The sequence below is a fragment of the Arachis ipaensis genome, chromosome B9, assembly GCF_059453495.1.
Source record: "Arachis ipaensis isolate K30076 ecotype BB chromosome B9, ASM5945349v1, whole genome shotgun sequence".
NCBI classification, from domain to species: domain Eukaryota; kingdom Viridiplantae; phylum Streptophyta; class Magnoliopsida; order Fabales; family Fabaceae; genus Arachis; species Arachis ipaensis.
In genome coordinates, this window is record NC_142444.1 from 12835949 (window position 1) to 12862165 (window position 26217).

At 32.0% G+C, this 26217-nt stretch overlaps 3 protein-coding genes across 4 annotated transcripts; 1 reads left to right on the forward strand and 2 right to left on the reverse strand.

Moving 5' to 3' along the window:
• Positions 1-1486: 1486 nt before the first annotated feature.
• Positions 1487-11802, forward strand: LOC107617488 (phragmoplastin DRP1E). The gene is made up of 15 exons (XM_016319256.3): positions 1487-1900; positions 2052-2115; positions 2255-2362; positions 2622-2723; positions 3707-3757; positions 3843-3904; positions 4311-4401; positions 4488-4552; positions 4750-4944; positions 5027-5146; positions 5234-5304; positions 6019-6244; positions 6336-6386; positions 6473-6910; positions 11418-11802. Exons 1-15 carry the CDS (start codon positions 1757-1759, stop codon positions 11544-11546), a joined length of 1917 nt encoding a protein of 638 aa, XP_016174742.1. The 5' UTR covers positions 1487-1756; the 3' UTR covers positions 11547-11802.
• On the reverse strand, positions 11780-20626 carry LOC107617489 (UMP-CMP kinase 3). Of its 2 annotated transcripts, XM_088497962.1 has the most exons (10): positions 20146-20626; positions 19100-19154; positions 18706-18760; positions 15770-15887; positions 14957-15113; positions 14782-14862; positions 14588-14695; positions 14427-14498; positions 12966-13011; positions 11780-12106 (listed from the first exon to the last, which is right to left on the reverse strand). In XM_088497962.1, exons 2-9 carry the CDS (start codon positions 19127-19129, stop codon positions 13003-13005), a joined length of 630 nt encoding a protein of 209 aa, XP_088354088.1. In that variant the 5' UTR covers positions 19130-19154; positions 20146-20626; the 3' UTR covers positions 11780-12106; positions 12966-13002. The 2 variants fall into 2 exon arrangements, with proteins under 2 accessions (XP_088354088.1, XP_088354089.1); XM_088497963.1 differs by lacking the exon at positions 11780-12106 and having other exon boundaries at positions 12783-13011; positions 20146-20554.
• A 2687-nt stretch (positions 20627-23313) lies between these two features.
• Positions 23314-25885, reverse strand: LOC107617490 (protein FLOWERING LOCUS T-like). The gene is made up of 4 exons (XM_016319258.3): positions 25685-25885; positions 24682-24743; positions 24460-24500; positions 23314-23552 (listed from the first exon to the last, which is right to left on the reverse strand). The coding sequence occupies exons 1-4, from the start codon at positions 25883-25885 to the stop codon at positions 23314-23316; spliced, it is 543 nt and encodes a 180-aa protein (XP_016174744.1).
• Positions 25886-26217: the final 332 nt, after the last annotated feature.

Consider the following 26217-nt stretch of genomic DNA (forward strand, 5'->3'; position numbering starts at 1 on the left):
ATACACATACATAAAAAATTCTTAAACAACACAATATAAATAACTTGTATGAACTTGTATGTGTAAATAACTTATATGTAGAGAATAATCCGTCTTTTATATTGTCTTATTTTCGGTGTCTTATTTTTTCTTATTCTCAAAACTAAATACAATAGAGATAAGATTGGAAGCGTTTTTGTAAAAAAAAATTAAATTATTTTAAATTTTATTAGTTAAAAATGTCAGAACCTATGCTTTAAAAAAATCTATAAAACTCATGGATCTGGTTTGTTAAAATATTATTTTTGTAAAAAAATTAAATTATTTTTATTTAGACCTTCAACTATTTCCTCACGGTAAACTCAAAACAAAACTAAAAAATTTAATAGTTATGGCTAATTAAAATTGTAGTGTTTTTTGTTAAAAAAAAATATGTTTATAGATTATAAATATGATGTCTGACTCATGAATTATAAATTTTAAAACGCATCGAATGTCAATTTATATTTTTTAAATATATTATTTTAAATTATAATTCATAAAATACAATTTTTAAATAAGCTTGTGAACTTATAGAATTTTTAAATAGGCCAAAATTCAAATCTGAAAAAAATCTATAAAAACTAACATGTCTAAATTTCGACCATATATTTATAACATAGACCAATAAATCAAGAATATATTTTATTAAAAAATGTCCGTTGAAAAATTTTACAATAGCCTTATATGTCTCTGTCAATAATGTGTGAGATATATCGGTAATATAATTTTTAAACGATGTAATTTGTATTTTTATTTTTCAAAAACCAATAAATCCATCACAATTTTTTTTTAAGAATTTACTTAATATTGTCTTCTTCCAGAAACTCGCGACGGAACCTTCTAAGAAAGACGAAAATAACGAAAGGCATGGAATTGAACTCGTTGCGCCGCCATTGTTCCGAGGCTTGACCATATTTTGTTTTCAAAACAACTGTCCCCACACTTGCATCATCATCATCCCCTACACTCCTCCAAACTCTTTTCTATTCAAAACTTTGAACTTTCAAACTTCAACAAATCCTCTTTCCTTCTCTCCCATTTTATTATACGGTTATACAGTACATTTGTTTGATATAAAACTAAAAAATATTATACAATTATTACAATTAATTAATTATCGTTTATTATACTATATTAATAAGGTAACTATAATTATGCTAATCATAGTGAAATCATTTATTTTATTTTTTAATAATACTTTTTAATTAATTACATATTTTATTTTTTTATATTTTACATTGAAAAATATTAAAAAAGAGTATAATGTTAATTTTAATTATATATTTCATAAATAGATATTAATTTTAATACATTAATAATATAAAAAAATTTTACATAATTATTCAATTAAATTTATATATTTAAATTTTTTTAAATAAATTTAAAAGTTAATTATAACTATAAAACTTTTTTACACTAAAAATAATTTTTTTATAAATATTATAAAAAATTCTTAACCAACATATCATAACCCCCCTCTCTAACCGGTCCGAGTACGTGACTCTTTTACTTTGTCCAAAAAAGGCGCAAAAATTGCACGAATTTTCTCTCTCTAGAACTCTCTTTCTTTCTCTCTTTCGTTCTTTCTTCTACCTCGCTTCTTCTCTCTTACTCTTCACGTCAACAGCTCGTGACTTAGAATCTAGGGTTTTCAGAATTCACAGTAGAAGGAGGAGAAAGGTTGCTGCTGTTGAAGTAGCTGAAGAGTAAGCGTGATCTTCGTTCAAGAACTAACATGGCGACGATGGAGAGCTTGATTGGTTTGGTTAACAGAATTCAGAGAGCTTGCACCGTTCTCGGCGATTATGGCGGCGCTGACAACAACGCCTTCTCTTCTCTCTGGGAAGCTCTTCCCTCAGTAGCCGTGGTTGGTGGCCAGGTCATCATCGTCATCATCGTCGATTTTTTTTTCTTTGAAATTAACTATTTGTTGTGGCGGAGAAAACCGTTGGAAATGGAATTTCGTTTACGTTTTCTAATTTTCTCCGTTTTCTTGATTTTTTTCTTTCTAATTTTGGAAATGTGAGCAGAGTTCAGGAAAGTCTTCGGTTCTTGAGAGCATTGTTGGCCGTGACTTTCTGCCTAGAGGATCAGGTTTGTTATTTACTACTTCGTTTTTTATTTTATTCATTTATTTAATTATCAATTATTTATTTTTTTGTTCTAGATTTGTGATTTGTTTGGCGGTTCTGTGTTTTTATGTGAACGAATTTGAATTGTGTTTGAATTGCAGGGATTGTGACAAGGCGTCCATTGGTGTTGCAGCTTCATCAGGTGGAAGGTGATGCACAAGACTATGCTGAGTTTCTTCACATGCCTGGGAGAAAGTTAACCGATTTTGGTAACGTGCCGAATGCACCTTGTTACTTCCATATAATGTACTCAAGCATTCAATTTTCCATGTTGATGCTTTCAACGAGCGGTCTTGTAGTGTAGCGGACACTTGCTAATTATAGAAATATAGTGGTTACTGCTTTACTTGTTAGTTGTTACAGAATTGAAGAAATGTTCATGCCTTCTTATCTATACTTTTTTTTTTTAATTTTATTTATTTATTTATTTATATATTTTTATTATTATTATTACTATTATTATTGCAGCTCTAGTGCGTAAGGAAATTCAGGATGAAACTGACAGATTGACAGGAAAGACGAAACAAATATCCCCTGTTCCGATTCATCTTAGCATTTATTCTCCAAAAGGTGCGCACTAATTGTTATTGTCTTTAACTCTCCGAAATATTCACTAGATGGTTGTTTGCTGTAACTCCAGTTTGATTTTTGTGCTTTTGTTTTTGTTTTATTATTGTTTTTTGTTTTAAGCTGGTATATTTTTTCCTCTTTGAATTCCTGAGGATACTATATTGTAATGGAGAAGAGAGTCCAAAATCAGAGGCAATAATATTCCCTACCCTATTGAAAGTAAAGAAAATGTACAGTAGCTAATCTTCTGGTTATCAATCAATATAACAAAATCTCATCCTTACTGAGTCGCTTCATTGTTAACATTTCTTTTTCATGGGAAAGTAAATAAGTAAGCAGATTCAACTAAGGAAAAGTAGAACAAATCACAACTCACAAACGAAGATGATTGTGGTCCCTGAAATTTAAAAATTTTTAGAGATGTTGCCAGATTCTATGAATCTAGGTGAGCATGGAAACATTTAGGAAATGAATATTGTGCAGCAAATATAAAAATAAAAGTGACCAACTTAACGTATTTCTAGAGTTAAATATTTGTATTCTAGACCTAGAGACATTGCCAGGACCTTCTACTTCTTCGGAAGCTGCTCTATATAGAATGGTTAGTACCTCCTTTAGTAGGAGCTACACTGTAACCCTTTTCTGACTAAGATGCAGCTACCTCATTTGCAAATATGATTGTGAATCTCTCTGTTTGTTGTTGTATTTTAGATTATAACAATGGCACTTCTTAAAAGCTTTTAAATTTCATTTATTTAATTTGCATCGTCGTCTTTTTCCCTTTATTATTTTCTTTTTGTACATTATATTTGTATTCTTTCTTTTGTTAATTACATTGGTATTTATATTCCTGTAAAGTGTTATCATATTGCATAAGCTGGAACTAGTAGTTAAATTGTCATTTGCTATTACATAACTATTCTTGCTGTTCTTTTTTTTCCCCCCCTAATTAAATTATCCTTTTTTCTCTTTTTTTTGAGCAGTTGTCAACCTAACTTTGGTTGATCTACCAGGGTTGACTAAAGTTGCTGTAGGTATGATTTGCATTCAATTGCTTTATATGGTATGATATTTTGCTCCTTTATAGTTTGCAGTCATTGATTACTATGCCATTTACAGAAGGACAGCAGGAGAGTATTGTTCAAGACATTGAAAATATGGTCCGATCTTACATTGAGAAGGTAAAATGAAATTTTTTTTTAAGAATATATGTATGTGTGTGTGTATATATAGAAGACAAAACTGAAAAATATAAAAGGGTACTTCTTCAGTTTGTGTAGATTGTTTTGATAAGGTCATAAAGACTTAGGGAGTCAATGACTTATTTGTAGTATTGCAATGCTTTTATTATTTCCTCTTATACTGGTGTTAAATTTTAGATTTAGATTTTTGTTTTCGTTTAGCATGCGTTTCTTTTTTATATTTATTATTGCACTGGGTGACAATTATGAATTCCTTGTTTCCAAAAAGACACCTTTATTGTGTTTCTCTCTGCCTCTGGGAACCATTTTGTGACTTTGTATTGTTGATGAATCATTTAGTCTGCAATTGAGATGCCATTAACCAATATTTAATGCGTTTTGACAGCCAAATTGTATTATACTGGCAATATCTCCGGCCAATCAAGATATAGCAACTTCTGATGCTATTAAAATTGCAAGGGAAGTGGACCCATCAGGTACTTACATGGAGTAATTGTTTGTTCCTTTTGCTTGAAGCCCTGACGTCTGTTTTTCACTAATTTCCTGTCTGCAACCTGTCCAGGTGAGAGAACATTCGGAGTGTTGACAAAGCTGGATTTGATGGACAAAGGAACTAATGCATTGGATGTAATCTCTCTCTCTCTCTCTCTCTCTCTCTCTCTCTCTCTCTCTCTCTGTGTGTGTGTGTGTGTGTGTGTGTGTGCGCGCGCGCGCATGCAGCTGTGAAATATATCCCTTTGAAATTCTTGGAAGTTTGAAGATTGAACCTATGAGACTACAATCTTATAATTTACTTTGTGATGTTACCCTTTTATTGCATCAAGGTCCTTGAAGGAAGATCCTATCGTCTGCAACATCCTTGGGTTGGTATAGTAAATCGATCCCAAGCTGATATCAATAGAAACGTTGATATGATTTTTTCTAGGCGCAAGGAGCGAGAGTATTTTGCCACCAGTCCTGAGTATGGGCACTTGGCACATAAAATGGGTTCAGAATACCTTGCAAAACTTCTCTCTCAGGTTTGCTCTCTGGTAGCTGCTATTTCTCATTCTCTTAAAGAGATAGGGCCAGCATAATTATGTTAGATTTTTTTTTTTACAGTACTTGGAGTCAGTAATTAGGGCACAGATACCTAGTATTATATCTTTGATAAACAAAACCATCGAAGAGCTGGAAGCAGAGATGGATCGTATTGGGAGACCAATTTCTATGGATGCTGGGGTATGTGGTTTAAATTTGTGAATAGATGAGCAAAATATCTCTACAATGTTCTTCGGAAGAATATTTCAACTGTATTTTTGGTTTTAGGCTCAACTATACACCATCCTCGACCTCTGCCGTGCATTTGAACGGATATTCAAGGAGCATTTAGATGGAGGGTAAAATATATGCTATCATTTTCAATTTATACTCTATAATTACTGGCTTCTCATAAATTTTTAGAGTTGATAGTTTTTGGGATAGCAACTTGACTGTTCTTGACTTATCCTTGATGGTTTTATACATATTTCTATGGTGTTTGAGTTTAGTCTTTTAAATTAGAAATTAAGATCCACGGCACTTTTCAATTGCAATAGTTCTTAATTTATTATATTGAACCTTTTAAGTCTTGGATTAGTATTGGAGCTGGTAATGCTCTTAAAAAACTCATATATCATAGTTGTATAAGAAACATAAACTATATCAACATTGATAAGAGTTTGATTCAATCAATAAGTTAATTTTACAAATTTAGTATGTATATTATGTGAAACAACGAAAGAATAGACATATGGTTGAAGTATGGCATAACATAACAATTGATTAATATATGAGTTGTAAAAATATATTGCGATATATTTTTACAACCTTTCTTTCACTTATTTTGCTATAAAGTTAACCAATGTTAATCACTATGTTTTCTATTTACGTTAATATCTAGGATATTTAAATGATAATTTTTGAAATAAATAAACTCGTGTCGTGTGTGTTTACAAAAGCTCTGAATGACAAAGATTACAACCTAGACATGCCTAATAAATGTTGAATAATTGTCATGAAGTGTCTTGGTATCCAGTGGTTGAAGATATGATCTTTCTGCTTTATTGTCTTAGGCGGGCAGGAGGAGACAGGATATACAATGTCTTTGACAATCAGCTTCCTGCTGCTCTACGGAAACTACCATTTGACCGACATCTTTCTCTTCAGAATGTGAAGAAAGTGGTGTCAGAAGCTGATGGTTACCAGCCTCACTTAATTGCCCCAGAGCAAGGGTACCGGCGCCTGATTGAAGGGGCTCTGAGTTACTTCAGAGGTCCAGCTGAGGCATCAGTTGATGCAGTAAGCAATCATGATTTTATTCTGCGTAGTTCTTATTTTAAAGCTAACTTTACTAAAAGAATTAAGCTGGGTGTGTATGATTTCAACGTAGGTTCACTATGTCTTGAAAGAACTTGTGAGAAAATCAATAGCTGAAACCGAGGTAATGTTTGTGGATTTTATTTTGTAGTTATTATGTTCATGTAGGTTGAATGGTCTGTAAAAGCCTATGAATCTTTTGCTAAACAGGAACTAAAGCGTTTTCCAACTCTTCAAGCCGAATTAGCTGCTGCTACAAATGAGGCTTTAGAGAGGTTCCGTGAAGAGAGTAAGAAGGCAACTCTTCGGCTTGTGGATATGGAGTCTTCATATCTCACTGTGGAGTTCTTCCGGAAACTTCCTCAGGAAGTGGAGAGAGCTGGAAATCCACCTAATTCAGCTAATCCACCTAGTTCAACTAAATCCGCTAATCCAGCTGCGCCAGATGGGGATCGGTATGCTGGCCCAAATGTCGATCGTTATGGAGAGGGCCATTTCCGGAGGATTGGATCAAACGTGTTATCTTATATTGGTATGGTGTCAGACACACTCAGGAACACAATTCCAAAGGCGGTGGTTTATTGTCAAGTTAGAGAAGCAAAGCTGGCATTGCTAAATCGTTTCTATGTACAAATGGGGAAGAAAGAGGTACGCTTTCTCACTCTGTTTCACTCTCGCCTTCAATGACAAATCTCCTCTGCCATAGCTTTGATTCCTGACTTTGCTCATCGTTTCATGTTCCTATTAAGAGACAATACAAACATTTAAAATAGGATAAAATAAACGCTTATTATTTTTTGTGTGGAGGAGAGCTGAGTGCATCTCACAATGATGGGAGAAGAGATGAGTTTTTCATTGCTATGGTGTGAACAAATCGGTCCCTCCGAGTTGTTTCATTTTTAAAATCAACAATCACAAATCGGATGGTCCGATTTGTGTTTTTAAAAATAAAAAAATTTTTACTTTTGAAATCAGACCGTCCGATTTCTATTTCAAAAAATAAAAAAAAATAAAAAATACAAAACGGACCATCCGATTTGTAGTTTTTTTTTTTATCAAACAAATCGGACCCTCCGATTTGTATTTTACTTTTTTTTCAAACAAATCGGACCGTCCGATTTGAATGAAACACCATATAAAAAAAAACACCTAATCTTCCCATAACAATGTATTACACATATATTTATACAATATAAAAAAAAATTAGCCTAAAATAAACGTTCAAATTGAGTTTGTGACTATTAGGGACAAGTATTCTTTTGGTTCCTAAGGTTTTTAAGGTTTTGGGTCGAAATCAAAATCGTCTCTAGCTTTCTTTTTAGTTCGAAATTGTCCCCAATGTTAAAATTATTTTCAAAATCACCCCTTTTAGTATTTTTTGGACCAAATTGTCGCTGAAAATAATTAAAAAAAGAGAAAAAAAAACTCTTAGGAGCCAATAACTTTTAGTATTTTTTGTCATTGTTTGACCAGCACAAACACTAAATTGTCATTTTACTAATTTATGTGTGCAATTTCTGAAAAAATATGGGTGCAAATTATATTGACTTATTGGTGCAAAATATATTAATTTATGTGTGCAAAACTTTAATAAATATAAGTATAAATTATATACCTGGGCACAAAGTATCTATAAATATAGAGGCAAATTATTTGCTGACTAAGTGTTGACGAAAAAATAATATTTACTGACCACATAGTATTGCTCTAAAAAAAATACCTCTCCTCTCATCCTTATCCAAACAGAAAAATAATAATATTTACTAGCCATATAAAAATAATAATATTTACCCGCCACATAGCATTGTTCTAAAAAAAATACCTCTCCTCTCATCCTTACCCAAACAGAACAGAGGAGATGAAAATTGAATAGAGGGAGAAGAACACTTCGATCAACAATCAACAACAGCAATCATTCACACAGAATGGAATAAAACACTTCCATCAATAATAAACAGAGGAAGGAGGTGAAGAAGAATAGCATGGCGCCGGCGGTCACGCCTTATCCTGCAGCAGTGACGGCGATGGCAGTGGCTTCCCACGCCGTCGCCTCTTTCTTTCCTTTCCTTCTCTACGAACTCTCCCTCTTTCTCTCTGGTTCGGTCTCCTCTCTCTCCTCTACCACTCTTCTTCTGGCGAGCTCCGCGGCGATGACGGCCCTTCTCACTGCCATCGCCGCCGTCATTTGCTTCAACTTTTTCTCTCTCTCTTCCTTTCTTCTCCGATCTGCTTCTCTCTCCATTGGCGCCATTTTCTCTCGTATTCCATAGTTGACGGTGGCAACAGCGGTGGCTCCTTGCTCCGCCGTTAACTTCTCCTATCCCTCTTTCTTTCCCTTCTCTTCATTGGTTTTTTTTGTCTCTGTTTCCAATGGTATTTTGGGAGGTCGAGAGTGAGAAAAATAAAATTTTATAAATGGTAAAATAGTCTTAAAATGATTTTTTTTTTTAATAAAAGGGTGATTTTAAAAATAATTTTAATGTTGGAGCCGATTTCGAAAAAAAAAAAAGGACTAGGGATGATTTGATTTCGACCCAATCTAGGGGTGCACATGGGGCCGGGTGAAGTCGGGTTTAAGGAGACTCGAACCCGACCCTAAATAATGACCGGGTCTATTTATGAGATTCTTACTCGATTCTAGACCTCCGATGAAATCGTGTTATTTTCCGGCCACACTTAAGCCGAGTGAAACCCGGGTCTTGATCTTTATTACGATATCACAAAAAAATTAGATTCTACATCTTTTGAACCTCTAAATTTTAGAAAATAATTATTCCATAACATTGCAACATTCACATAATAATTTAGAATCTAACAATAATAATTTAAAGTTCCATAATAATAATTATATCAATTACACATTAAACATTCAAAGCTCAAAAGACAATTAAAACAAAGTTAACAACCAACACAAGATTAACATAATAATAATAATTTATATTGTCATACCAACTAATAACAACAAAATATTAAGTAACAAACAACTACACGGGTCCAACGGATTGGGATCGGGTGGCCCGAGACTTGGCCCGAACCCGATTTAATAAATAACCGGGATCATCTGTTGAAACCTCGAGTCAAGCCGGGCCAAATTAGCCCCGAAGTCATTGGACCCGGTCCGAATCTTCGGGCCGGATCGGGTCTTGTACACCCCTAACCCAATCCTTGGGGACCAAGAGGGTACTCATCCTTGACTATTAATTGTCCATTTTACTATTGATTATATTTGTTTTTGGGAGCCATGGAAGGGTCTCTCTTTTTAACCAAAATTCTAGATATGAAAAAATCATATCAGGAACAAAAAGATGCATCTTTAAATGTATCTTGGGGGAAAGAGAAAAGCTATCTCTGCGCTCATGGATTTTGCTTTTAAGAAAACTAGAATGAGATCTGCGCATCACGGGGCGGTAAATTAATGATAGTATATAATAAATATTAAAAATTGTTATGTTTTGTAGAATTAAATTAAATATGTGTAAACTAAAGTTAAATTTAAAAGATATTTTATTTAAAATAATTTATAATATAAAAGATTTAAATGTTGGATTTTCACAATGTAATTTTTAACATGATGTTTCTAAAATTATTAGTATTTTGTTAATAACTATATATGTAAATGAAAATAGATTGTTTGTATATCTTTTTTCTCTTTTAGTATTAATTTCATTCTTCGTATTTTTGTGGTTTTCCTTTAGCATCTACTTGTTTTTTTTTTCTCTTAGTGCATACAGCTTTCTAATCGACATCTACAATAAAAAGAATAAAAATGTATAGAAATTTTTTGAATAAGTTATTTTTAATAAGAATAATTAAAATAGTATAAAGTAAAATTACCTGTTAATATGTTTTTTTGACTCACTTTATTAGACAGTGTCTCAAATGATTCAAATTCAAAATAGTATTGGGGAATGTTTAAAATTGGATCTTTAATTTCTTTCCCAATAGTTGTGAGTAAAAAGTTTGCTTTCATTGTATTTTTAATTGGTCTATACAAATCATTTGCATATTTTATTTTCAATTTTTTTTATAGTATAGACTTTTTCTTTTTGTAACAAATGTTCGAATTTGTTCATCATATTTTTTTTCGCAATTACATGAAGAGGTGTTTCCCTGCAGTGTTAGTAAATCATAGTTAATAATTAGTAAAAAAAAATTGATTACATTTATTTTTTTTTAAGTTATTAGAAAAGGAACAATGAATAGCATATTGAAAAAAAGTATAATTTTAACGATATTAAATTACAATTATATATAAAATATTATAAAATAATATAAAAAGTATAAACAACAAAAATAATTAAAGTATTTTTTTTGTAAATTCAATTTAAAAATACAATAAATATGTTTGTTTTGTACCTTTTTATCTAATATAATCATTTTTAAGCAAAGAGACTTTTCTTCATTTATGGGTATTAATATTTTCTATAGACGAACCACGCGAACTTTAATAAACCAACCAATTGTCTGTTTGTTGAGTAAGTTTGAGATGTCGTATAGTTTGGAAATAAATTTTTCTTGCTAAATTTGATATTATTTGAAAGAATAGTGATAAGAGACTTATATAAGTAGTTCAAATAGTATGAAATTTGAATATTTATAATGTAAAATTTATTATGATTAATAATATTATTATGACATTTGTAATATGGATGTTTATTACATTTGATGAGTTATTTATAGAGATTAATAATTTTATTTATTGTATTGTTTATAATGGTAAGATATAATAAATATAGGAATATAGATTCAATGTCTTTGTAGGTTACAAATTTGGTGAGACACTATTAATTTCTAATTATTGTCATTGGTAATTTAGCACCTAATTTGCATATATTTCTATTGTATACATATATTTTGCTGATTTGGAAATAATATTTAATTTAGCAAAAATTGAGTGGTTGATTCTAAAGTTTTGCCAAATAAGCGATGTTGACAACTTGACATGGCATTAGTAGGACGAGAAAAATGTTTTAAAAGTAATGTGGATAAATTTTATATATTAAGAATAGATAGATCGAGTCATTGTGTGAAATGTGGAGTTCACCTGGTCTTTTTATGAGTTCCATTCAATTTTGTAGGAATATATGTAGTACTTTTTCCGTATTGACTAATGATTTACAAGGTCATCTGATTTTGTCTTTGGTGTTTTGTGCAGGCTGAACAGCTATTAAATTTGTTAGATGAAGATCCTGCGTTGATGGAGAGGAGAAAACAGTGTGCTAAAAGGCTCGAACTATATAAGGCAGCAAGGGACGAAATTGATTCTGTTTCTTGGGCAAGATGAGAATGCCTACCTCGCTGTCCCCATTGCCTTGTATCATATAACATCGATTGTTTTTGTATTATTATTTTTGATAGCTCAGATTATTCTTAGGGGTTAATGTGGTGAGTGACGTACCTAGGAGTTTGGAATTTGGATTGATATTTAAGATGAAATTTACATATTGTTTTATGCCTCCTACATTATTAAGTGACTTACGAGATTTGTACGAACTTCTTAATTCTAAACTCATTCAATGACAGTTAACTGGTGCTAATAACATAAATGTTGTACAAATTTATAATACATTAGAAAGATGATAAAAGTTCTATTTTGTGGCTCTATCTGAATTATCCAAAAAATAATAATAGGAGAGGGGAAGAGAGATTACACCTTTAAAAGGAGCCATATGAACTACGAGAGTAGACACAAAATGCTTTATTGGAACAATCAACGAATAAGTCAACACGGTACAACATAAGAAGGGGATAATCTCAGGTATAAACTAATAAACTACAATTTTCTATATTTTAATACCAAAATGTGAGGCAACGAAGAAGCAGCCAATAATATAATAGTAAAACCTGAAAGAAAACAGCAGTTAAACAAAAAATCACTATCCACGCGAGAGATACTTTAGTATCATCCACAAAATTTAACTATTTTTTAATGAATGAAGTAACTTCCCATCAATTTGCATATAATGGCCATTTATATATAATGAAAATAGGTGAATACTCACGTGCAGTTATTTTCATATAAAGTTGATAGTTAAGAATCGTTATATAATTTGATAGGATTGACTAAATTATTATCTAAAGATTTAATTATCACTTCACATGAAAATAAGCATGAATTAGAAATTGACTTCTACGGTTCCAAAGATGCGAAAGACTTTGAGCCTCCACAGAATCACAGTAAACTTGATGTTTCAACATTTGATAATAACCAGAAATCATGAATCTTTATTACCAATCTTATCAGAATATATTCTTTGTAGCTAAAAAGAACAGAACAGGATGTAAGAATAACCGAAATTATGTGCTTTCATTTATCAATCTTGAAAGAATATACTTTGCTTTTCAGCGCTTACAACAATATTACAAATATCATGCGAGTATAAAACAAGATAGCTGGTGTGTGCAGTTTTGTCCTAACAGATTTTGTCTAGACACATCTGGAAGGTTACACCTAGAAAGTATTATACCTTACCACTTGGAAGGACATCAGGGGTTTAAATAAATAGCATTTTAAAATGAAATTGAACTACTAATTTATTGCTATATGTACTTCAGAGAGTAACTTTCAATTGGTTATATCTTACCTGCTAGAATTTAATTGCTTCCACTAAAACATCAAAAAACTTGAAATGGAATTTCGAAATACATCTGTTAAAAAATAAATAAAATTTGGTAGTTCTTGTCATTCAGAATGCAACTTTACCTCTAGATTCCAGCATGAATCCAAGGATGCAAGATGCTCAATCAGCCTACAAAAATCAGAGAGAAACATCAAATTCGATAGCATGACCGTGATTTGTCAATTAAACAGTCTCACTTATAATTTCAATATGCTTTTGCCTTGTATATGTGAGAGTAATTTCTACACATCAGAGAAGCAAAACTATATTATAAAAAAAAAAAAAAGGTGTTGAACTGCAGATATGCAAAATTTTATTTCAAGTTTGTTCAACCAGTGAGTTGCGATTCAGCTGAGGTTAATAACAATTTTAATAGTGTGCAATTTCATTAAGAACCCAGTAATTGTAGGCAGATCCTCAAACATCTAATATCTAACTGGTTACACGTTGGCATATAATTTAAGTCAACAACATTCAACCAAGGGTTCACACTTATACAATGGTGACAACAATTGATAAGAGAACTAGTTCAATTAGAGAAGTTTAAACTTTAGAGGTTAAGAGTCTTCTTTGCTACTCTAGAAATTTATCACTTTTTTTCCTTGTCTTGTTTCAAAAGCATGCTTAATGCATTCATATGACTGTATGTTAAACTGGAGTATTTCTTGGGTGTGAAATAATCTTATGCCATTTTGGTCGAAACTACAAGTATTCTCCATAGGAGACAATCCTATTTGAGCCAAGAATATCCCCGTCATGGTGGGGCTAGCTCTCCCAATAGGGGTTTCTTTTAATCGACAAGACTCAAAGCATGCTTAATGCATTCGTATGACCGTATGTTAAACTGGAGTATTCCTTGGGAATGAAATAATCTTATGCCATTTTGGTCGAAACTACAAGTATTCTTCATAGGAGACAATCCTATTTAAGCCAAGAATATCCATGCCATGGTGGGGCTAGCTCTCCCAGTAGGGGTTTCTTTTAATCGACAAGACTCAAATCCTAGAGATTGCTCAAGAGGAACCACGCATGTACCACTTGAATAATAATAATAAAAGACAAATAAGTCGTTGACCATCTTCCTTAGAGACACATAAGTCCCTATAAGTACTTAATTTTGGTTGGGAACTTATTTGTCCACACACAAAAAAATAATGATGTTATGATGCTCTATTTAACTTGGATCTCCCATTCCTTAATTATTATATTTTCTCACTGAGACCTAGCTTTTCAAATGAGGTCGGTAAAAGCTAAAAAATAAATAAATAAATAATTACTTCTAGATGTTTAAACATTTATTAATTATAATATGTACAAGTGAAAAAAATATATATATATCCACCTATAAATGTTGTACAATTTTCACACACCCATAGCACTGGCATGAGTTAGCAGATAAATTTTAGTACACAACATATTGTAATTTTTCAATAACCCATTCCTAATTAACAACGATGACAACACAGACTTATTAATTTTCTCTTCACTGCAAAATGGAACTTGTACATATAAAGTTTTGACATAATGCGAACATAATGGTTTACCTTCTCATTTTTTGGTTCAAAAATTGCTTTAACTGAGGCAAATACCTCTTCAACAGGTCTTGCAGCATCAATCTATGACAGAAAAGTATGATACGCCCTTAGTACAAATTGGAAGCAAGAAGCTTACCAAAGAGACAGTAGAAGTACAAAATATCATTTACCTTACGAACTTTACCCTTTGCATCATAATAACTAATCACAGGGACACTAGACTCCAAGAAAACCCTGAACCGCTTCCTTATTGTTTCAATATTGTCATCTTCTCTCCCCTTTATTATCAAAAAAGAGCATTTGCTATTTATTTAGTACTGAACTATAACAAATTATATAAAGGGAAGGGAAAAAGAGCCCAAACCTGGTTCCTATTTAAAAGTCGCCTCTCCATTTCCTCCTCTGGACAATCAAAAAACAGGACAAAAGATGGTTCCATTCCTGTCTGCAGACCATAGTTTATTGTCAAAATACAAGATTGCACAACCATACTGGAAACAATCACAAATGAAAAGATATTTAATAGAATTAACAATTACCACTTTCTCAAATGCTGCTCGGTTTTCCTCATTACGAGGAAAACCATCAATAAGAAATTTGTCCTTGCCACTTTCCTCCATTGCTCGTTGCAGAAGCTTAATTGTAACCTCCGATGGAACAATTTTTCCTTCTTTAATCATATTTTGAATCATTGTACTGTCAATTGTCAAACATCAGAAGATAAATGCAAAAATGATAAGAGATATATATAGGCAACACAAACTCAACAAAAAGAGATGGCATTAGCATCAGAACTGTTAGTTGAATTTTAAGATACCATTTCACTATAATTTCTCATTCTACACGTTCTGTTCCAATTCTAGCAAGATTTATTCAAATGCACAAAATCATAAAATAATACGTGTATCCCAGGACTAGTAGCGCAATGCACTCACTTCCCGACACGATGAGGTCTTGATAGTGTAGATATACAACCTTAACCCCAAAAGCAGACAAATTATCATTGTGCCAAGGCTCAACCTATTGATCTGATCACTTATTCTTGTAAAGAGACAAGAAGATTAAGTTCAAAACAACGTAACTATTAACCTAACGCTAATTCACTATCATAAAATAATACGTGTATCCCAGGACTAGTAGCGCAATGCACTCACTTCCCGACAATGAGGTCTTGATAGTGCAGATATACAACCTTAACCCCAAAAGCAGACAAATTATCATTGTGCCAAGGCTCAACCTATTGATCTAACCACTTATTCTTGTAAAGAGACAAGAAGATTAAGTTCAAAACAACGTAACTATTAACCTAACGCTAATTCACTATCATATCAAATGGAGCGAAGGAACTATACCCATTTTCAGAACCAGATTTTATTTCTGCTCGTAGAAGATCACCAGCACTTAGGTGAGTATACCCATAGTGCTCCACAATGTTAGCACATTGGGTGCCCTTTCCACTTCCTGGCCCACCTGTAAAATCAACTTAGAAGTCAGAAAATGTCAATTATAAATGAGCATGAGGTCATGAACCGGTGATAAGTAACTCTCTATATATGGTTATTGATAAATAGAAACAGTTGGGACTTGGTAACTTGTAGAAAAATAATACTTATTACAACTTGCTCAATCGCATGGGAAGCAATGTCAAACTAAGATCCAAGGCTGTAATTTTTTTTTCCCTTCCTAAATTCTATTGTCTTAGTTACAAAGCCGCTTTTCATAAACAAAACAAAGCAACAATAAAAGCAGTTTTTCAAGGGATCACTCTAGCTGAAGTTCATAACAACCACAGATAATAAATGTGTGATTTGAAGTAACAGAGAAAGGCCATTGAAAGGTTTGGCAACAACAAACATGAAAGATTGGTATTGAAAAGACATTCCAAATCCCACAGTACAGCATTTTATGTAGGTTATAATAATTCGAATAAAGAATGTATAATCTTATTATCCATTAGAATCTTACTGATGTTAAGTTAAAACATAGCGAAGATCTGATACATATGATTACAAAGAGCCAGCATCATTAGATGACTAAAGATGTTGGTATGTTGGAAGTGACAAATAAATTAATAAGATTCATGAATCAAGGATGGTGCGGCTTAGAACATAAAGCAGAATATTCCTTGTGTCAGGTTAAGGATATTGGTTGTATATAATAGAGCGAGTTAGGGATAGCATCTAGAAGAGCCTAAAAGGTAGAGGCAGTTAGGAACAGTTAGCTAGAAGTAGTTACGGATCTACCAACTAGGATAACTCCCCTAACAAAACTCACAATTCTCTAACTGGTTTAGTGTGTGCAATTGCACCACTGCCTCTGTACTATTCCACCAATGCACCCTGTATAAGCACCGAATCATCATAATCATAATATCATAATATTCACACTCTCGAGAAAACTCTCCTTTCTCTCTATCTCACTCTCTTAGATTCTTTCCAATTACACATCATCCTGAATGAGACTATCGCGTGAATGCCAAACACAATATCTAGTCTGTCATTGAGCAATTTCCTTCCTAGCCTAATCCTTTTACCACGCATCTCACTGAATGAGATTGCTTGTATTTGTCGACTATCACTTGGACCTTTGTAATTGATTTTTTTTTTTATTTTTGCGGCATCAAAACTATTCTTACATCCCCCTTTCAAGCTCACTAGTCACTACCCACAAAAGCTTGAATCCTTTTTCCAAAAAAGCTATATCATATACATGGTTCGAGTATAGTGAAGTTTCTATCCAATGTTTGAAATTGCCTTTCCATTTTCTTCTTAGATTGGCTGCTATCCACCACTAGCACCTCTATTAATATCTAGTCTGTCATTGAGCAGTTTCCTTCCTAGCCTAATCCTTTTACCACGCATCTCGCTGAGTGAGATTGCTTGTATTTGTCGACTATCACTTGGACCTTGGTAATTGATTTTTTTTTTTATTTTTGTGGCATCAAAACTATTCTTACATCCCCCTTTCAAGCTCACTAGTCACTACCCACAAAAGCTTGAATCCTTTTTCCAAAAAAGCTATATCATATACATGGTTCGAGTATAGTAAAGTTTCTATCCAATGTTTGAAATTGCCTGTCCATTTTCTTCTTAGATTGGCTGCTATCCACCACTAGCACCTCTATTTGCTCCCATCAAAAATGCCTTTTTTCACGAAGACATGCAAAAGTAAGTCTGTATGGAACAATTGCCTAGATCTTCTGTTCAGGGAATATGGACTAGTTTGTAAGTTGTATAATTATGCGTTCTCAAACAATTACCTCACACTTAGTTCAAATGTTTTAGTATTAGTGTACAACATTTTCGCATGTCCATAGTGAACTTCATCACTATGTATAGTCGGGAAAGATTCCACCAGTATTGAAGGGTAGAGGCAGCAATACCTCTTCAACCAATTTCAGACTCAGGATCGTGTAAAAGCTTCAATACTTCCTAGATACTAGCAGATAGGATGTAAGCCCATTAATACACCAACATACTGCAAAGTCAAACTTCTAGACCAACATGACTAGTTGAACCTTTTAATAGCTAGAACAAACATTACTGTTGACATCCTAGTAACTAGAAGACCATTGATACACCTACATATTGTAAAGAAAAACTTCAAGAAAAATGATTTGGAAGCTGAATTTTTTAATAACTTGAACAAACATTAATTTTGCCATCCTAGTAATTAGATACATCAACAAAACTCTGGGGGAAAAAATTATTAAAAATATATGCTGAGGGTTAATTTGTAATCACAAACCTTCCCTCAACCTTAGAATTTGCGTGCACTTCTCTTTGGAGGTATATCATATCTCAGAAAATTATGAAGCATTCTGTGATTGTTTAATCAAGTGCTGAAGTTGAGTATTGAGCAATTGCATTGTAATGTGAAATGATGTTGCTAAAAGAATTGTCAAAAAAGATAGGCAATTAAAGTGACAACCTATGAAGCTTGTGTTCCATAATTGAACAGCCTTGTATATAGCTTCGAATCAAATATTCCATAAAAGAATAAAATATGCTAAAACCAATTGCCACTTTTGAGGAAAGTCTAGAGAAATTTCCACTGCACTTATGATCCCTTAGCGGTCATCCGATAAACCATGTTTGCAGCAAGTATGGTGTATATGACATCAATGCACCAACTTGAGAAGTAGTATTGGAATGTTTGAAATAACAATTATAATAATTAGGTTCATATAAGACATAACTAAGTGGCTTAAAAGAATAGCTCAAGCCAATTATTCTCGCATTGTAGGTAAAGAAACCCTTGACTTTCAATGCAATTAATGAGAGCTCACCTAACACAAAAACGATTGTAGGATTTCTTTTCTGTAGAATGCTTCCGCTTGCACCCTATAATCAAATGCAGGGGAGAAAAAGGAAAAAAATCAAAAATAAAAAAAAGAAAGGGATCAGAGATCAGTTATGTTTGGAATACAATAAAGTGACCTGATCTCAACAATGCAAAAGAAAGTGGTCCACAGCCCCACAAGACATAACAAAGGAATAGCTAACAGCAGTCTGCCTATGGAAACTATGTTTCGAAATTTAAACCTTAAAATTCTCTTGGTAATGTGTATTATAACATTTATAAACAGAACCCATCTAAGTACAGATCACATTATTGGAAGAAAAAAGATCCAAGTAGATAAATTCTAAAAGCAAGTTCAAAGGTAAAACAACTGAGAATACCTTGTTAGCAGCTTCAACAACAGTTCCCATAAGTACCTTACTAAAGTGTGTTTAACTGAAAAACAAAAACAAAAAAAAACCCACAAATTTAACGATGAGCCAAGTAGAATTTAAACTGCAGAAGTTATTTCACATGTTGATAGCCATATTTGGACAGACATATTATCTACTAAAGTATTTCAAAAGATAGTATAAGGAAGATGCCAAAAAGCAAAGCTTGTTCTACAATGACAAAAAGTAAATTTGATAAGGGAACAAAACTCACAATCAAACAGATTTAACATTTCTTTTGAAAAATATATAATCTCACTTGATCCATAAAAATTAATAAATATGAGTATAATTTCCAATGCTAAATCGAAGAACAGGAGACTTGATACTGGAAAAGAAAAATACTTGACTTTGTTGCAACTTGCTGGTATAAGATGGCATTAGCCTGATTAAAAAATCAATATCACACCCCTTCTATCATCCAACCACCACTTCATAAGATAATAGTAGTGTGTTAGCGACGCTACACTTCTTTTTGATCTTATAGATTCACAGGTTATCATTCTTATCACTACTATCTGTTCACCAAATTCTCAACTCATTCACAAAGATCATTGATTGTTCAACAGATCAAAACTTAGATCTAAAGAAAAGCGGCAAAATAACGCTCAGGTACTGAAACTCGGACAATTCAGATGAAATGTACCAACCAGGGACCATAAACTACTGAGAAAAGAAAACTACTACAAAAATGAACGCTAGATCACAAATCCTCTAATCAACTTCCGTTTCTACTATTGAAATCCAGCAAAATCTTCAACCGCAGCAAAAATAAAATGATAGATTTTGCATGCAATCTTAACAGAACAAAGCAATGTCCAACAAATCAAGAGAATCGAGAAACGAACAAAAAACAAGTGGAAAACACAGATCCAAAAGCAGTGCACTCGGATCTCGGCGAAATTCGAACAGCGAGTAACGGAATCAACAGAAAAACCACTAAACGAAGGTGAAATTAAACGTAAATTCAAACGTGATTCAGAGAGCAAACATACCTTAACGAGAGAAAGACGAAGAGTAAGGGGGACAAAAAGGGATCTATAGAGAGAGAGGGAAAAGGAGTCAGATGCGAAAATGCGCTGAGGAACGTGGATGGTTGATGCTTGAATTTATAGGAAGGACTCAACGAATGAGGTTGATGAAGGTCGTTTTAGTCGGTAGGGGCAAATTTGGAAAAGTACCGGTTCTTGCTCATTTTTATTTTATTTTATTTTATTTTATTTTATGTCTGAAAAGCAAAGAGCACGTTGGCCTCCCTTCCTTCCTTGTTGGTGGTGGGAGCTGATGCTTCCGCCCCAAATAAAGTGTCGTAGGTTGTAGCCGTTACATCCACGCAACAGAACCCACCCTCTCGTAATTAAATTGAATAAATAAATACAAAATATTATTAGGAATCCGATCCATAACACAATAATATTTGGATTTCGATCTATATAGAGGAAGACACAGTACGTCAGATCCCGCTCATAAAATTCCATTCTCTGGCTTCCATGTCCTATTTTCCGTTTTATTTTCAAAAAATTAATCTGAATGCACCTAGCCATTTAATTATTTATGTATGCAATTGGTATACAAAATAGTTAATTTTCAAGATATTAGATACCTGTGTAATTTTTTTCTGGGAACGGTATTAAAATTAAAATAAATATTATTTTCAGTCTCTTTCTCTTTTTTGAATAAAAAGTTGCACTTTAATATTTTTTTTTTGTTCATGGTGTTTTCTAATCTGATAGACTAAGAACTTTAATAGGTTGTTGCATGTACAAGAACCTTCAACCCTTACTTAAGCGGATGTTTAAATTGACTTCTCAAACAATCTAAATTAATTTTGTGCGCCTTAATATTCAGAAAATGATAAATTGACATTTTCTCTTTTTTTAATTAGACATTTAAGTCCATTAGATCTCACCGTAAAGACTAAAGAGCTGACGGAAAACGTGACATTAATCATGTGAGCGGGCATGTACACGTCCTAAGCAGAGAGTAACGACTTGGTTGAAACTATTATTCCCCTCCTCGGTCAGGAAAACGACGTCTTTGTCCACCTCTCCCTAATCCTAACACAAGAAGTAGCAACTATGAATGATACAAAGCAATCTTCAACGTCTCAGACTTGTCGTGATAGTAAGAAGACTATGATGGACATCTAAGAATTCAGACATGATCTTTTGTTATTATTGCTACTATTGTGTAAGTGTTCTTCCATCTTTGATATGTATTTGCTTTTGAACTTAGTTGTGTGTCTTAACTAATTGTGACCATAATAATTGATTGTAGACTAAACAACCACACAACAACTATGGGTGTGTTTGGTAACCACGTTTGAAGGAAAAAAGCACGTTAGAGCTTCTTGAAAGCTTCACTTTTTTGTTTGGCTAAATTTCTTCTCTACAAACGCAGAAGTGATTTTGTTCATAAAATCACGTTTACAAGAAGCAACAATTTCTAGCTTCTCCGTTGCACTAACGTGCTTTTAGCCAATACCTTCAATATTTATTTTTGTTTTACCAACTTTATCCTTTATACATGTTATTGCATTATTTATAGAATTCTTATTATTTCTCTCATTTTGAACTCTTTTTTTATTATTTATTATTTATATTTTTTATTAATTTTTTATTTGACATTATATATTTTTATAGTTATAATTTTTGTGTATTATATTTATTATTATCTTTTTATAATAGAATTTATTGATCCTATTAAGTAAAATAAATTAAATAAAAAAATTAATCATAAATAATAATAATAGTTAAAAATTATAATGTACTAAAAAAGAGTACTAAGAGTATTAAAAATATACTATATAAAAAACATATAAGAAAAAAGTATAAAAAAAATTAAACATGTATAAAAAAAATATTATAATTTAATGTCATGTCCTTTTAAGTAATTATCTATCTAAAAGTGATTTTAACTAATATTATCCAAACAATATTTATTTTATCAAAATCAATTTTGGTAAAAAATTGCCAAACATAAATTATGTTGACATAAACTTACTTCTATCCAAAATCAATTCTATAAAATCACTTTTATTCAAACTCTAGTTTGACCAACCACAATCCAAACACACACTATTTTGTGTGGCTCTATGAGCTGATTTCTAAATATTTTGACTATGAAGAAAACAAATATATTGAAGAAAGAATGATGGTGTTGGAAAACAGATTGGAACAAATAGAGTGAATTGAAGGATAATCAAAGAAAGGAGAAAATCAGTTCGTAGTCTCTGTTTTTTGCTGGCAATGTTAATTGCATTTACAACAGTAATGTATATGTATTCTAGGAAATGATGGTAATGTGTTGAGATCAATTATAAAAACTCAGCCATGTAGTTGTATATGTTTTATGCGAATGGATTGTGATTTTTTTCTCTTAATCATGTATATATTTTGTTTATTACTATAAGGAATAATGAAAACCCTGGACAATGATATATAACCAAAAGATAATATTTCCATCCGTGAAGCTAGCACAAAATAAGACAGTAGGCTTACTTCTTGGAATCAAATCATCCCATGTTTGAAAGTAGGTAACAATGCAAAATGAATTGGCTTATTAAATCCATCCAAAACCATTCTTCAAATTATAGGATGTTTACTCAGCATGCCGAAGGCGAGGGGGAGAGATATGTGGGTTTGTATGTGGGGTGAGTTGGTTGTTGTAATAAGTAATATGGATCTCATAAGCACATAGAAATGAATCTCTCTCTCTCTCTCTTGTGGTTATGTATTTATACTCTTCAATTCATTCCTGTTGCAGATACTTGATTATGTTGCATCAATGCCAGAGATTACGAAAGAAGAGCTTGCTGAACTAAGCTATCAAAATGCGGTGCGAGTATTCTCCTATGGAAGTTCGAAAGTGAGAGATTGTTCGACAGAGAAAAAGTAGAAGCTTAGAATATAAATACACATTAAAAATAAATTGAACCATACATTTATTTATGCATAAATACATTGATGGCTGATTTTAGTATATAAATAGCATTTTTAAAATCGAACAACATACTATAACTTTTGTTGCCAATACACAACATGTAAAGAATGAACCGTGCAGTAGCCTAGGCTGGGTTCAATTTATGCATACAGCTATATTGAGTTTGGACCAAAAAGAAAGTAGTCATTTATTATTGTTGATTATTATTATTATTTATGTAATTATGATGATGATGAATATAATCTCCTGCCACCAGAGCCATTCTCCCTTTGGATGTTATAATAGAGAGCAGCAACAGGCGAACCAAGATTGTATAGTTCCGCAAATTCTCTCGTGTTGAAATTTTGGCGCCAACCAGGGGCATAAACCTTCTCCCTACCCAATTGACGAAATAATACAAACACGATTCGATGAATTCCTGACGTTGGTCGTGGACTTTCATATGCTACCACTTCGTTACCTGTTCATAGTTGTATTTATTCCATTTTATTAGTAACCTCATTAATTAAATAAATTACCTGTTGTACTTTGGTAAAATTGTTACGTATTACATTATATTTTTCTGACAAACTCATTTAATTTGTATATATGTTTTCAAAAGAAATGGTCCATGTATTATATATACCTATAGGGCTAATTTTTATGTTAATGAGATTATACTAAATAAACGACACGATTTTCAATTTGATTCTCGAATTTACATTCCAATTTTAATTTAATCTCTGAAAATTTTAATTATTTTTATTTAGTCTCCAAATTTTATTAATGCGACTCATGTTAGTTTTTAGGACAACTTTTGACATACAAATATTAACAGAATTCTGAGATGCTACGCCAAATTCTGCAAAATGACATTGTTTTTATTTTGGCACTCAAATAATCAAAAAATAACATCGTAAGTGGTGTTTATTAAAAGTTTTCCTCTCAAAGAAAGTGATACAACATTATTTTTGGGCTATTGAGCACAAAAATCAAAACGACGCCGTTTCAACATGACATCTAGCAGTCTATATTAGTGCTCTATTAATCTGTATACTAAAATTTGTCCAAAAAACTAATGTAAGTCACATTTGTAAAGTTTGAAGATTAAATAAAGACAATTAAAATTTTAGAGAACTAGTCTCAGAATACAACATTATTTTTGGGCTATTGAGCACAAAAATCAAAACGACGCCATTTCAACATGACATCTAGTAGTCTATATTAGTGCTCTATTAACCTGTATACCAAAATTTATCCAAAGAACTAATGTGAGTCACATTTGTAAAGTTTGAAAATAAAATAGAAACAATTAAAATTTTAAATAACTAATCTCAAAATCACGTGTAAGTTTAGAGACTAAATAGATGCACAACAATTATACGTACCAAAACTAGGTCCAGTTGTGGCAGGAATATCAGTTACCAGCCTGAAGTTAATAAACACAAAAAGAGATATTACATAAGTAAAAGTAGTATTAAGCTAAATATATATATATAATTGATTTAAGACGTGAATTGTTGTAATATAGTTTAATCTTTATTTAATCATGTACCATTAGTCTTCTTTAATTAGTGTGCAAATTTTGCACCATAATTATTGTGACTCACCAATGTAGGTGTTCCCTCAAACTAGGGTTGCTGGGGCTAGGGGCATCTGGATTCACAGCAACCTGTAAGTAAAATCAAATAAAAATTAATTTAAGTCATTAAAATCACTTTAATTTGTTTTAAACATATATAATCCCATGCCATAACTATTTTTCTTTCAATTTTTGACAAGCTTTAGCTATATGCTTAAGTATATTAGTAGTTCTATATCTAACATATGAAAATGTTATATTAGACGCAATTATATATACCCAACAATAATTACGATAAAAACGAGAGAAGTACTTTTAATTCCAAAAGTTGTCATATTGTTTTTTTTTCCAATAAATAAAATACCAAATTATAAAGAAAGAGGAATGAGATTGTCTACACAAGTAGTTTGTTTCTTTTTTCTTCACAATGTCTTGTCTATATATTGTTGTAGATGTTTATTCTTCCATGCGGCATGTGTATATATAGAAAAGCATAAGTAAAGACAGAGTGCGGTGTTGAGCAAAGGCAGAGCCATGTTCATTGGAAGTGGAGCTGAGGTTCTCTAAGTTCTAGTTTCAGGAGATCGACCTTAGTTTGTCTTAAGATATAGTTTTTTTTTTTTTTTCATAAAATTTTCTGGTGTAAGAAGCTAATGATTAATGTGTCATATATTAATTTATGTCCAATATAAAATTTAAACTCCTGATACTTATTTAAGCAGATGAATGAATTAATCATTCAACTAACTCAAACTGATTTGTTACGATGTTGTTTATGATCCGTTTTTAAACATAATTTTTCTATTTCTCAAAAATTAGTGCTTGCTCACACAAAAATATCTTCTTTCGCATGAAGACTATAGCTAAAAATTGTTAAATAGTTTAATATATTTGACTAAATTACTTAACATAATTCGTACCTAAATTTTATCTTTAAATAAAAATAATAAGTAAAAACATTGAACGATTTAATATGTTTGAGATAACTGTTGAATCTAACACGTGTCCAAAAGAAAATAGTAGTAAATTACCAGAGTGTAGAGGTTTCTGAGGTCAACTCCACCAATGGCTACTCTTGGTTGGTGGACAACTTGAGAAGGCTTGAATTCACAGCCATTGCAAACATCTCTATTATTGTAAGTAACTCTAATTGGAATAGAACTTTCAAAGGGGTCTAAAACATCCCCAATCACGCGCCCAACTACAAGAGGGTCCTTACTAACAATTGGCATGGCTTGGAACTTTGGTATAGTGCAAATCTAATACTAACTATCAAATAATTAAATTGTTTTGATGTTATTCTACGAGTTTATTATTATATTTGGTATAACATATATGGGGCTAGCTATTTATAGTTTCAAGGGGTGCGTGTCTCCTTTTGAGTTTTGTAGTGACTACCAAAGAGAAAAAAAAAAGTTGAAAGAAATAAAAGAAATAATGTTATTCGTGTTTGGAATTGCTGAAAAATGAAATTTCTTTAAGTAATTTTATTTGTATATATATTTTTATGTGACAATCAATTTATATTTAAATACTTTAGCTGAAATAATGGTTTTAAAATAAT

Bases quoted from the DNA above. Each gene is read 5' to 3' on its own strand.
- LOC107617488 (XM_016319256.3), top strand. From the start codon at position 1,757: ATGGCGACGATGGAGAGCTTGATTGGTTTGGTTAACAGAATTCAGAGA. The intron at 4,402-4,487 runs GTACTTACATGG...CAACCTGTCCAG, and splicing joins AAGGGAAGTGGACCCATCAG to GTGAGAGAACATTCGGAGTG. The intron at 6,387-6,472 runs GTAATGTTTGTG...TTTGCTAAACAG, and splicing joins AATCAATAGCTGAAACCGAG to GAACTAAAGCGTTTTCCAAC.
- LOC107617489 (XM_088497962.1), bottom strand. From the start codon at position 19,129: ATGGGAACTGTTGTTGAAGCTGCTAACAAG. The intron at 15,114-15,769 runs GTATAGTTCCTT...GACAATTGACAG, and splicing joins AAATCTGGTTCTGAAAATGG to TACAATGATTCAAAATATGA. The intron at 14,863-14,956 runs GTAATTGTTAAT...TATGGTCTGCAG, and splicing joins GAGCAGCATTTGAGAAAGTG to ACAGGAATGGAACCATCTTT.
- LOC107617490 (XM_016319258.3), bottom strand. From the start codon at position 25,885: ATGCCAATTGTTAGTAAGGACCCTCTTGTAGTTGGGCGCGTGATTGGG. The intron at 24,501-24,681 runs GTGAGTCACAAT...TATTAACTTCAG, and splicing joins TTGAGGGAACACCTACATTG to GCTGGTAACTGATATTCCTG. The intron at 23,553-24,459 runs GTACGTATAATT...AACTATGAACAG, and splicing joins CACAACTGGACCTAGTTTTG to GTAACGAAGTGGTAGCATAT.